The sequence below is a fragment of the Myodes glareolus genome, chromosome 7 (genome assembly GCF_982192425.1).
Source record: "Myodes glareolus chromosome 7, mMyoGla1.1, whole genome shotgun sequence".
Classification (NCBI taxonomy): domain Eukaryota; kingdom Metazoa; phylum Chordata; class Mammalia; order Rodentia; family Cricetidae; genus Myodes; species Myodes glareolus.
The window spans coordinates 94296911-94310367 of record NC_142032.1 but is presented as its reverse complement, the minus strand read 5'-3'; the positions used below and the strand labels follow the sequence as shown (position 1 = coordinate 94310367).

At 39.0% G+C, this 13457-nt stretch overlaps 1 protein-coding gene across 6 annotated transcripts in view; it reads right to left on the bottom strand.

Moving 5' to 3' along the window:
• The window catches only part of Sbf2 (SET binding factor 2), a 382011-nt gene that overhangs the window by 60744 nt on the left and 307810 nt on the right, over window positions 1-13457 (bottom strand). For all 6 annotated transcript variants that reach the window (XM_085692888.2, XM_085692889.2, XM_085692890.2 and 3 more), the window contains 4 exons: window positions 11510-11637; window positions 7704-7879; window positions 6551-6696; window positions 3838-4036 (listed from right to left, as the gene is read on the bottom strand). In XM_085692888.2, coding sequence (XP_085549014.2) covers window positions 3838-4036; window positions 6551-6696; window positions 7704-7879; window positions 11510-11637 — 649 coding nt within the window. The remainder of the gene's footprint in view (window positions 1-3837; window positions 4037-6550; window positions 6697-7703; window positions 7880-11509; window positions 11638-13457) is intronic.

The window sequence follows — 13457 nt, the reverse complement described above, 5'->3', positions numbered from 1 at the left end:
CCTGTCTGTAACTCCAGTTCCAGGGATCCAACACCCTCACACAGACAAACATGCAAGTAAAACATCAATGCATATAAAATAAAAATTTAAAAACTTCATATAATGTTTTAAATAACAAGTTTGTGTCTGTGTAGGTATGTGTATATGAGTGTAGGTAAACATGGAAACCACAAGAGGCCATCAGAATCCCTGGTGCTGGAGCTGCAGGAGGTTGTGAACCCCTCTGTAACATGGGCTATGGGAACCAAACTTTGGTCCTCTACAAGGGCAGTACATGCTCTTAACTACTGAGTCATCTCTTCATCCCTGATTACTTTGGCTAAATAAAATCTTGATAGCCAGCAGTATTATCCTGTAAGCCTGAATAGTATTGTTCTATAAACCTACCTGAATGAACTACTCTTGGTCTTCTGCATTACTATGTAAGCCTTATAATCACCTTTTCAGCCTTTGTTATTGGGTTTTTCATTGAGGCTCAAGGCAACTTCTGAAGAAAATGCATGTATTAAGGTATGGACCATTCTAACTCAAAAACTTGAAATATCTATTTAAACTTTTAATGACCTTAATATTTTTGAATGTTTCATAGTATGGTACTGCACCTCTTCCATGGGATTTACTTTGAAATAGTGACTATTATTTAGTGTTACTGTATATACAATTGGCAGCACCTAAATTCTGTCATTTAAAAAATTCTCTTTGTAATGATTTGGTTCTGGTTTATATGTAACTAATTACTGTACTGCCAACTTGTACCAGTTACCTTACCAAATTCACTTAGTAATTTTAAAAGTTTATGTGTTGAGTAATTCAGGTTTCCTACAATTTTTCTAGTCTTTTGCACACCTTAGGATGCTAAGTACAGCACTATGCAGAAGTGATAGTGGAATTCTTGCTCTGATGCTAGAGAAAAGCTTTCAACACCTTAGCATTAAGTGACTTCTGCTGCGAGAGAGACCAGAGTGAGCTATAGAGAATAGCTTCTATTTCCTATTTTTGAGAGTTTTTAATTAAAATAAAAACCATAAATGTATATTGTATCTAAAATGTTCTTATGTCCATAAAAACTTACTACATACTCTTCATTTTATCAATGGATTTTTTCTGATGGAATTTCAAGCATCAGTGCAGTTCTGCAGCTGTAAAAACTTGGTCTTTATTACTAGTGATGCTTTTTATTTTTAGTATTTTTCTTTTTGTTTCTTAGTAAGTTTTACTTTAATGTCTACCTGGACATTTTTATGGTGACAACAACTTTTGTTTTCAGTTTCACAAGATGTATTTTCCAAACCTTTTAGTTTCCACCCTTTTTCATTTTTGTACATTAATCATGTCCCTTAACAGCAGCAGAACACTTAAAAAAAGCTCTCCATAATCTCTTTCTTTTAATTGGAGACTTAGTCAGTTTATGATTTCTGATTGATATGTGTGAAAGTCTGTGATCTCATACTTGTATTCTCTGTATTTCTCTTTTCTTTCTCCTCCCCTCTTTTCTCCTTGATAGGACTGTTTTTCTGTTTCCTTCCAATAGTTTCCTTGATATATATTCTTTTACTCTACCATAAATCCTTCTAATAAGAAGTGTTCCAACAATGCTCTATTAAGACAGCAATAGACATGATAAAGTGGACAGGAAAAGATCATCAGGCCTCAATCCTACATAAAGAACTACAGGCAACTAAGAAATGCTGAGAGTGGAGAAATAGTCTTACCCAGGGAAGGATCCCTAAAGTGGTTATCCAATACCAAGTGATTAGCCCTGAAATTGCATGTGTGTATACACATGCACATGCATGCACAAGTACATGCGTGCATACACACACACACACACACACACACACACGCACGACATGCACATATTGGCTAGTTTTATGTCAACTTGACACAAGCTAGAGTAATTAGAAGAGGGAATCTCAATTGCCAAAATGTCTCCATAAGGTCAGGGTGTAGGCAAGCCTGTAGGGCATTTTCTTAATTAGAGATTGATGGGGGAGTACCCAGGCCATGGTGGGTGGGGCCACTCCCGGGCAGATGGTCCTAGGTCTGTAAGAAAGCAGGCTGAGGAAGCCATGGGAAGCAAGCCATGAACAGCACCCCTCCATGGCTTTTGCATCAGTTCCTGTCTCCAGGTTCCTGCCCTGCTTGAGTTCCTGTCCTCACTGATTTCAGTGATGAATTGTGATGTGGAAGTGTGTGTCAAATAAACCCTTCCCTCCCCAATTTGCTTTGGTCATGGTGTTTCACCACAGCAATAGTAATCCTAGGACAACTAGGTAACTAGGACAACAAGTAACATTTATATGGACTGAGAAGGTTGTATTTATACACTTAGGAATATACACACGCACACACACATGTCATCATTTTGAAAGAGAGCAAAGGGGTAGTGATGGATGGGAGGGGTTAGGAGGAAAGGGAAGGAGGAAAACGATGTAATTATATTTTAATTACAAAAAATGCCAACCAGGACAATGGTCATAAGCTTATAATAAAAAAGACAAGATTTTACTGTTTCTGACAGATTGGAGTGATAGATGATGAAGTCTGTTTGCTCACTAGCAGACATAACTGATAGCAAGCTTTTCCTAGCAGGATGTCACAATGACAATTCCACTTGTACTTATGTATGAGGAGGAGTTACTGTGAAGGACAGAAGCCCAGAAAATGTCTATTTAGAGTTCCAATTTTTTAAGCTTTTCATGCAAATATTTTCCTTGGCTATAGTCTCAAACTATATTCCCAACTTGTTTCCTAAGTTTTACAAAGTCATGCAAACTTGAATTACCATTTAAAACAATAAAACTATAGTTTTTCAACAAGTAGAGTTGAGACTAACAGCAACATTAAGGCAACTTTCTTTTATTTTTGTTTTTCTGTTTTACTAAGACAGGGTTTCTATGTCTTCAACAGCCCTAGCTGTCCTGAAACTAGCTCTTATAGACCAGGTTGGCCTCAGACTCCCAAGAGATCTGCCTGCCTCTGCCTTCCAAATGCTGGGATTAAAGGTTTGAGCCACCACTGCCAAGCCAAGGCAACTTGCTAAAATATAGACAAGGCTTACAATTTACAAAGTGCTTTGTAGAGCTACTTAATAAAATTTATAAATTCAAGTAAAATCACCTACTGTGTAGTCAAAACATTAAATTTGTGTAAGGTGGAATATAGTTTTAAAGAATATATTTTAAAAAAAGAATATATTTTCATAGTTCATAGATAGTAAAGCATAAAATAGAACTTAACATTTTTAGAAAACAGCAATAAGCAGCAAGAAACACAGAAAAGATGTGCTTATTTACATCCTTTAAGAAGTATCTTAGGAAAATATTTAAGTAGACAATATAGGAGAGCCCCATCTATATTTGGGTCAGCAAATCAAAGCTTGTGGCCAAAGCCCATCACATGTATTCACTCCTTAGTCTATGGCTGCTTTAGTGGCAGAGCTAAACCCCTGCAATAAGAGGTCATATGGTCTGTAATCTGGCAATCTTTACTCTCTGGCTCTGGAAAATGTCTGTGGACCTCAGGCCTACAGCAGATATTTTTCTCTTCTACCCACCTGGGCAAACGCTACTCTTACTTTAGGTTATCCTCACACACGCCTGAAACAGGAAATAAGAAAACACATAGAGGGAACAAGCGCTGCTACCTTCTGCTGTAGCAGAGGTGTGTTTAGTCATCTACTTGTTCTGAGGATACCAATGGGATGCCAACTAGTATTGCATAAAACTTATCTCTTAAGGCTACATATTTCTGGGATCTTGTTTATGAAATACTTTCTTAAAAGTATTCAAATGGAAAATAAAGAAAGGTCTCTTTTTGGAGTTCGTTGACACTTACCTCCTGCATAGTGAATACAGCCGGTTAGAGGCAGTGATTCGGAAATACTCTGGTTTTGAACGGGAGGAGTTGCCACTTATGGTTCCCAAACCTAAGCGCTGATAATCTCTGAAACACGCTTTTTCCACCAACTGTTCCATTGTGGATTTCTCTGAGGCCTTCAGGGTTGTACTTGTTGGAAGCTCACTATCATCTGAAACTGACAGGCAGAAATAGGTTTTGTCAAAATGATTAGCTCAAAGTAAAGGACTCAAAACAACAGCAATAGCAGCGGCAACAACTACTTCTTCTTTTTGGAGACAGGGTCTCACTATGTAGCTTGGGTTTACCTGGAACTTGATACATAGACAAGGTGGGTCTAGAATTTACAGAAATCTGCCTGCCTTTGCTTCCCCAATGCTGAGATTCAAGGCATGCAATACCATGCCTAGTTCAAAACTTCCTTTTGAAGAAGGTTTTTATGTTAGGGTTACCAGGATTTTATATATCACAAATTAAATCACATAATTTCTACAAGGGATTATAGCTCAATATAGATGAAAACAGTAATGGAAGTCAAAAAATATATTAAGGGTAACAACTAAAAAAAAAATCAGGGAAGTAATACCATTTAAATAACTTCTAAAAACTAAATGAGGCATGGTAGTTGCATCTTTTAAAACCCCAGCATTTGAGAAGAAAAGGCAGGATTACTAGACATTCAAGGCCAGCTTGGGCTACATAGTGTATTCCAGGTCAGTCAGGAACACATTGTAAGACCCCATCTTTAAAAGAAACAAAACAAAGTAAAAGCAAAACAACTAAAAATAATATGATTTTAAACTCATTAGCCACATTTTTCTGTTTTGGTCAGGCCTGACCGTTGATACTAAAGTTCAGTAATTTATATACAGGACTCTAAAACAGAAGATAATCCGTTAGTAAAATTTATTTTTAATCACTACCCAAACTCATCATCCAACGTTTTGTATTATTTTCAAAAGAATACATGCATACTGAAATTTCGAGGTTAACTAAAAGCATAGTAGAATTGGTTTCTGGAAATCCTTTCATTTGAGGATATAATGTATACAAAAAACTCTGACACTCTTTGCAATCATAGGTTCAGATTCCTCTATGACTTAAATTTGAAAGAATTTACTCAATAACCAGGTACTTTAGAGAGAATTTTTTTTAAAGGACATTTCTAATTGGTACTGCAAGTAGCTACAACAAAAAATTCATATTAAAAACTGTCTTAAATTTTTATTTGTTTTTAATATGAAAAAAGTTAAACTTTCAAAGGTCTCAGAAATGTACTCAAGAGTACTAACAGACAAGGACAAGGCACGGTCCTGCACGGCTTTAAAGCACTCAAGGCAGGTGGATCTCTGTGGGTTCAAGGCCAGCCTGGTCTACATAGTGAGTTCTGGGACAGCCAGAACCACATAGAGAATCTGTTTAAAAAAAAAACCAGAAAACCCAGAAAACCAAAAAACTAGAAGATATGGCTCTCTCCAAAATGAGATAAAAACCAAAACTCCAAACAAAGCAAAAGAGCTAGTTATGGCGGCACATGCCTGTAAGCCTAGGAAGTAGAGGCAGAAAAATGTGTATGACACAACGTATCTGTATGTATTATCAACAATTATCCCTAAAAAGTGAGACTTGGTGCTTCAGCTTGAGGATTTCACAATAACACACTTAGATGCCAGTTTCATGTTGTCTTTTTAGTTTTAGAGAGGAAAGAACACTATATAATTATCATGTGATGATTTCTATTGTTTGATTTTTGGACGAAGGTTTCACTGTGGTTCCCAAGCTATATTTTTCTCAGCTGTATGTATGTATTTTTAAAATTATTTTTTGGTACTTTTTTTTTAATCACCTTAGAATTTCTTCATCTTAGATTTCCCTAATCTTCAACTTGGATTTTTTTTTTTTTGAGACAGGGTTTGTATAGTCCTGATTGTCCTGGAACTAGCTCTGTAGTCCAGGCTGGCCTCAAACTCATAGAAATCTGCCTGCCTCTGCCTCTCGAGTGTGTGTTTACAGGTGTGTACCACCACCACCCAGCTCTTTATTCCCTTATTCTTATTTTATAAGTAGGATTTCCTTCTTTCTCCCTTTAATAAGACCCAGATAAAGATGGCTGGTATGTGACTTAGTAAACGAGCAATATAAGTTAGCAAATATCAGGCTGGGGATGTAGCTCAGTTGCTAGAGTGGTTGCATCATATGCATGCAGCACTATAAGACAGGCATGATGGCACATATACCTGTAATCCCAGCACCCAAGAGGTGAAGGCAAGAGGATGAGAAATTCATCTTTGGTAACATGGTGAGTTAAAGGCTAGTTTGGAGTACATGAGACCTTGTCTTCATTAAGAAAAAAAAAGAATCAACCAAAATCTTGTCTAAACAATAGAATATTAGTAAAAATTTATCTTGCCAGTTCTGAGAAACTGTTAAGCACTCATGAAATTTTCAGTTTTTGTACACTACAATTTGCTACAACTTAGCCTCTTGTTATTCATATAAGAATAGCCAGGCATGGGAACACAACCTAACCTCAGCACTCAGGAGGCAGAGGAAAGTGGATCTCTGTGAATTCAAGGCCAGCCTGGTATAAGTAGCAAGTTCCAAGCCAGTCATAACTACAGAGTGAGACTCTTGTTTCAAGAAAGAAAAAGAAAGAAAAAAATTGAATTATGGAAAATGAGTTCTTACATACCAGAAATATCATCTTCTTCATTCCACCCAGGACGATTTACTCTCTCTTCCACAATCGTTCCTGTCCTCTTTTTTAATAAATACTGTCTCCCAATTGTCATTTTTCCTGCTTTTTTGGCACCTTTTACAATTGTTTTTGAGAAAGTTCTGGAAGTCATAAAAACAAAGAGAAAATCAATTTAATATAAAAGGCACCACTAATATTTTTGACACCTATATTACTCATTTCTTCTCCAGACCTACATCCTCATGTACAGTATACACTATGATGCATACTTTTGTTAAGCTTCTTTATATCACTTTCCATATTGTGGAGAACTCCTTTCCTATAAATGTTACTACCATCAGGATACTGATTCAGGCAAAAAGTACAAGAACTTAAAGTGTGACACAAATTACTGACCACTCAAATCTCCCTTCCCCCCAGGCTCTCCTATGTAGCTCTGGCTGTCCTGGAACTTCCTATGTAAGCCAGGCTTGTCTTGAACTCACAGAGATCCATTTGTCTCTGCTTCATGAGTGCTGGGATCATTCAGATCCTAAACTCCTTGGTTTAGCTTTTGGGCATTCCTAAGCCTATTCCATTATCCATACCACTGCCTCCACCATGGTTCCCATAAACCACATTAGCAAGTCTTCAATCATGCACTGAAAGTCTCCCTTTTCCTTCAGTTCAAACCTTCTCTGAGGTCATATGACAATAATGGCTGGCAACAACTTATTTCTTAAATGTTTTAGATATGTACGTGTGCATGATGCCTTTTCTCTAGCTGGAAACCTGTTCAACCACAGAAAAAGAATAATTTTTCTGTCTCAAGAGGAGAAAATAACTCAGATATCTGAGAATCCTTTTGATAATAAGTTTTAACTAATGAGAAAATAAGATAAAAATTAGGAGTAAAAAGGGCTAGCAAAATTGCTTAGTGCAGGTATAAGATGCTTGTTACTGATGACCTGAGTTCAATCCCTGGTACCCACATCACCATGATGGAACAAGGAAGAAACTGAGTTCCACAAGGTGTCCTTTGACCTCCACACACCTGTGGAATGCAGATTACACACACACTATGAAAAAAGTCATTAATGAACTATAGGTTACTTCCTCTCTGTTTGCTATGGAAGGACTGAAAGCAAAAGATCATCTTCCCTCTTACCGGAAGGAGGTGTTTTTTTCTTTCTGCTTGGGTAAAATGATTTGTGGAGTAGTCTGTCCAGCAGCAAAAGCAAAGGTACTAAAAATGGACTGAGGATAACGGAACTTCATTAGCTGTTTCTTAAAGATGTCTACCACTTCTGGACTGACTTCTTCATCAAATGCTACTTTAATCAACTAGAGATAAAAGAGACGACAGCTCAGAATCATTAAGAATTTCTTGATAACTTTTACTCACATCATTGAAAACAACAAAAAACAAATAAAAATGAACAGAAAATAACAATATTAAATAGAAAAATATTAGTAACAGAATTATAACTTTAGAAGTTAAAGATTTTTTGAAGTTGTAGGGACTTCGGATAATATGAACTTTTAAAGTTTTAAAAGAAAACAGTGTGACCAGTCAGATGGCTCAGCAGGTGAAGGTGTTTGCAACCCGAGTTTGATCCCTCGAGCCCATGTAGAGAGAAGTGATTCCACAAAGTTGTCCTTTGACTTCTACATACACATTATTGCATGCATGTGCATATACAGACAATAAAATAAAACTTAAAAGTAAAAAAGTGAGGTTTAGAAAAGTTTATTTGCAATACAGGCTGTCAGTTGATGAGAAAAATCATGCTCTTGAAGTTGGTTTTCTTGAAAACGATCTTTTCTATAATGAGAGGGAATTACCCTAGGTGAATTAGAAAATGTGCTCTTTCTCTCCATCAACCTACCCCAGGATCCAGCAATACCACTCTTGGGAATATACCCAAGAGATGCCCTATCATACTACAAAAGCATTTGTTCAACTATGTTCACAGCTGCTTTATTTGTAATAGCCAGAACCTGGAAACAACCTAGATGCCCCTCAATGGAAGAATGGATAAAGAAAGTATGGAATATATACACATTAGAGTACTACTCAGTGGTAAAAAACAATGACATCTTGAATTTTGCATGCAAATGGATGGAAACAGAAAACACTATCCTGAGTGAGATAACCCAGACCCAAAAAGATGAATATGGTATGTACTCACTCATAAGTAGATTCTAGCCATAATTAAAGGACATTGAGCCTATAATTTGTGATCCTAGAGAAGCTAAATAAGAAGGTGAACTCAAAGAAAAACATATAGTTATCCTCCTGGATATTGGAAGTAGACAAGATTGCCAGGCAAAAATTGGGAGATTGGGGGTAAGTGGAGAGGGGGAGAGAGAAATGAGAAGTGGAGGAAGGAAAGAGCTTGGGGGAATGGGAAGGTTGGGATGGAGGAAGGATGGATATGGGAACAGGGAAGTATATATCTTCATTAAGGGAGCTATTTTAGGGTTGGCAAGAGACTTGACTCTAGAGGGGTTCCCAGGTGTCCAAGGAGATGTCCTCAGATTGTTCCTTGGGCAGCAGAGGAGAGGGTGCCTGAACTGGCCTTGTCCTATAGCCACACTGATGAATATCTTGTATATCACCATAGAACCTTCATCTGGCGATGGATGGAGATAGAGACAGAGACCCACATTGGAGCACTGGACTGAGCTTCCAAGGTCCCAATGAGGAGCAGAAGGAGGGAGAACATGAGCAAGGAAGTCAGGATGCGAGGGGCGCACCACCTACTGAGATGGTGGGGCTGATCTAATGGGAGCTCACCAAGGCCAGCTGGACTGGGACTGATGGAGCATGTGATCAAACGGGACTCTCTGAATGTGGCTGACAAGGAGGGCTGACTGAGAAGCCAAGGACAATGGTACTGGGTTTTGATTCTACTGCATGGACTGGCTTTGTGGGAGCCTAGTCTGTTTCGAAGCTCACCTTCCTAGACCTGGATGGAGGGGGGAGGACCTTGGACTTCCCACAGGGCAGTGAACCCTGACTGCTCTTTGGACTGGAGAAGGAGGGGGAGGGGGAGTGGGAAGAGGGGGAAGAAATGGGAGGAGGTGGAAATTTTTAATAAAAAATAAAAAATTTGCTGAAAAAAAAAGAAAATGTGCTTTTTCTATTTCTCAACTGCTTGGTCTAGAGAAAGAATGTAGCCTAATAGGGTTCCTCCTTATCCATAGATACAAACAAATCTAGGAATAGAAAGTCAGTTCCACAAAAATTGCAAATAGTGCAGATAGGCAACATTTAAGTGTAGAACTCATTGGTAGCTAAAACAGTAGGAAGATCTCTAGTAATTAAGACTGCTAGGTATTGTGAGAAGGGTCAAGTTCTAACCAGCAGCTTCACTGAAAGAGCACAGGACCTATGAGGTGAGGCCCCTCCACTTGAAAGAGAGGCAAGCACTGAGATTCTTGGGAGTCTGAGAAGTCAGCAACAAGAAGCAAAGAATGATAAAATAAAAGTCTTATAGACATGAACTTTAAAAAGAAATAATCAATGCTCGTTCACTTTCAGTCCAGTTGGAGTTGGTGAGCTCAAGCAAACTGTCTCAGTGGATGACCCCCTCATGGTCTTGAATTCCTTGCTCATACTCTCACTCCTTCCACTCTTCAACTGGGTCTTGGGAGCTCAGTCCAGTGCTTCGATGTGGGTGATTGCCTCTGTTCCCATCTGTTGTTGGACAAAGGTTCTATGGTGATATTTACAAGTATGGGAACAACCAAGCCCCTTTGAAGTGGGTTGACAGTTGGGGCAGACCGAGGGGCCTCTGATAGTGACACTGGGATTTGTCTCTACTGCATGTACCAGCTTCATGGGATCCTATTCCCTTTGGACATAACCTTGCTCAACCTGGATGAATGTAGGGAGGACCTTGGACTTTCCACAGGGTGGGGTGCATGGCCCTCTCTTAGGATTGGAGGGAGTGGAGTGGGTGGGTCTGTGGAGGGAGAGGGAGGGGAGTAGAAGGAAAAAAGGGAGTGGGAATTTGGATTGGTATCTTTTAAGTAATAATATAATAAATTAATTAAAAAAACAATCAAGAAAAGGTCCCTTCTCCCACCTACAGTGTGCACCATGGTTTCTACAGGTTTGGTAAGTCAGAGGCTTCTGGAAAAGTCACTGTTTCATTGGGGGTCATTCCTGACAATAGTGTCTGAGCTCCAAATAAACTTCTCAGAGTTTTACTTTCCCCACAGAAAAGCTACAGAGTATTTCCTTCTGAAACAGAGAATTATTGTTACCTAAAGTTTTATCAGCAGGAGTTGAGAAATAAGTTGTTAGAGAATAAGAGTCATTGTGTATCTGACTGACAATTTGTTGGCCAAGGGAATCCTGAAGTGTGGTGATGTTTTGTTTGTGCTCTAACAAATCAAACTTGCCTGAAGACCAGAGGGTAGAGCTAGCCCCTAGTTAACTATAGAGGTCTGGAGGTCTATAGAGACAGACAGGAAGTGATATGGCTGGGCAGAGAGAGAAATTTAAGGTGGGAGGAGACAGGAGCTTGCCCCTTTTTCAGTTGAGGAGTTAGCAAGGTAAGAATTGGCTGTGGCTTGTTCCTTTGTCTCTCTTATCTTTTCAGCATTTACCCCAGCATCTGTCTCTGGGTTTTTATTATTAAAACTATTTAGAATTTGTGCAACACTGAAGTGTAGTGTCACATTCAAAGCCAAAGCCAACCCTCCCAGATACTCACCTTCTTATGCCCAGCCTCTGACTTCTGACCCCATGACCATAGAAAATAGATACATCACCAGATCTGTAGAAGATTTTTTATTAGAAGGGCTTTCTTTCTTGATAAATACTGAGTATTGTGCATATGGAAATATAAAGTTGAAAATATTCTAAAAGCACTGTGTGATTTGGGTTTGAAGCTTTGAACTGGGACATCAAGTGAGAGACTCTTTGCAAGTATTCTAAAATCTGAAACACTTATGGTGTACCTGGAAAGATGCTGATGTAATCTGTAGCCCTTCTTGCATGTTCTGCTGTAGCTGGTTCTGCATGGTTATCTTCTTCTCCTTGGTGATGGAGGCAATGGGAAAACTCCGCACAACTGTTTGTTCACCAACTGTAGAAGACAGGACTCAGACTCAGCAATAGCACTTTACAGCTAAGATCTAATCTCTTGTAAAGACATATATCAGCAGAGAACAATGCCAGGGATGCAGTGAGAGAAAATGCCAAGATTCTAGAATCTCAATCAGTGTTTTAAAGACAAGGTCTCTCATGCTGGGTGTGGTGGCATAGGCTTTTAATGCCAACGCTTAGGAGGCAGAGGCAGGCAGAACTCTTGAGTTTTGTGCCATCTTGGTCTACAAAGTGAATTCCAGGACAGCCAGGGCTACACACAGAAATCCTATTTCAAACAAACAAACAAACAAACAAACAAAAGCAACAACAACAACAACAAAAGAAAAAAAAAAGACAAGGTTTGTATAGCCCTGACTCTCCTGGGACATCCTATATAGACCAGGTTGGCCTTGAACTCACAGAGATCTGCCTGCCTTTGTCTCCAAGCGCAGGGACTAACCAAGTGTGCCAACACACCCAAAATCATTTGTTTTATTGTACTGTAATTCATTCCTAAGACATATTTTTTTAATAGAATACAGGAACTGGGACATCTGCCCATCCTCATGGTTTCTATCTACTGGGTGCGTATAAAACTGCCTAGCTTAAGGCAGTCAAATAGGAATGGGCTTTATGCTGTAATAAAGATATAACCTCCAATACCGAAAGGAAAGCTGAGATAGTTAATGTAATGTTAAAAAAAAACATATTTTTGGGCAGGTTGGGTAGGGGAGATAGTTTGTTACTGCAGGTTGGTCACAAACTCATGATCCTCTTGCATCATCCTCACAAAGGCTAGTACTATAGGCTTGAGTTATAAAAATCTGTTTCCACACGTAGTAAAAAGTATCTGTTAAGTTTCAAACCCAGGACAAATGGCTAAGGTGCCTATTTAACATATGAAAGTAGACCTGTCAGGTGCTCCCAACACCCCTCACTCCTATTACAGGGACCTTCTGGCTTGCATACCCTGCCTCTTCCCCTGAACATACCAGTCCTGAGGGCTGGGCTGTTCTTACCTATATAATCCAGACATTTTGGTAACCCACCCTTTTGTACTTTGGCCTCCTGGCTCCTGCATCTGGTACCCCTTTCTTCCCTCTCCCCATATGGCCCAACTCAGTCTGGTCATGTCCACCTTGAATTCTACCAGATGTTTCTGTCTGACTATGCTGTCCCATATATTTACAATAAACTTTTTCCTCCACCATACCTAGAAGCTCTCATGTTCTTTCCTTCTTATTTCCTTTTTTCATTCAGTACTGCTCAATGTTTCTTCCAGAAAGCCTTTGGATATGTGTCCAAGAGTTTTAGGAATTTAAACATTTTATAAAGCAAGAATGTGAAAATACAAACGACCTGTGGGTATGAAGATATGTCTAGAAAAGAATTCTCATGGTCTTCCTCCGGGGAATGTCACATGAACACGACTGTGACATGATAACAACTCCTCAGGTCAAGTGAACAAATAACCCAAGCATCTGAGCACTCCTGAAAAGGAGACAATCCTATGCTGGATGGAGAGAGAATTTCTGCAAGATGTAGGAGGGAAGACAAACTTTGGAGAGAGAACAGGGTTTGAATTTGCAGAGGAAGTGGAAGGCATTTTAGGCAATGTGATAGATAACATGACAAAAACAGCAATAAAGGCCTCAGCCAGTGAGCCAGAGCAGGGAAGACATGGGCTAGGATTATTGGATTTAGAGGGTTCTATTTGTCCACTCTCCTCAGAATCCCTCATTCTCTGGATTTGTCAACCTCCATCCTGAAAAATCCTGGCTATCCACTTATTAAGTTCATATCCAGAGGCTAAGCAAA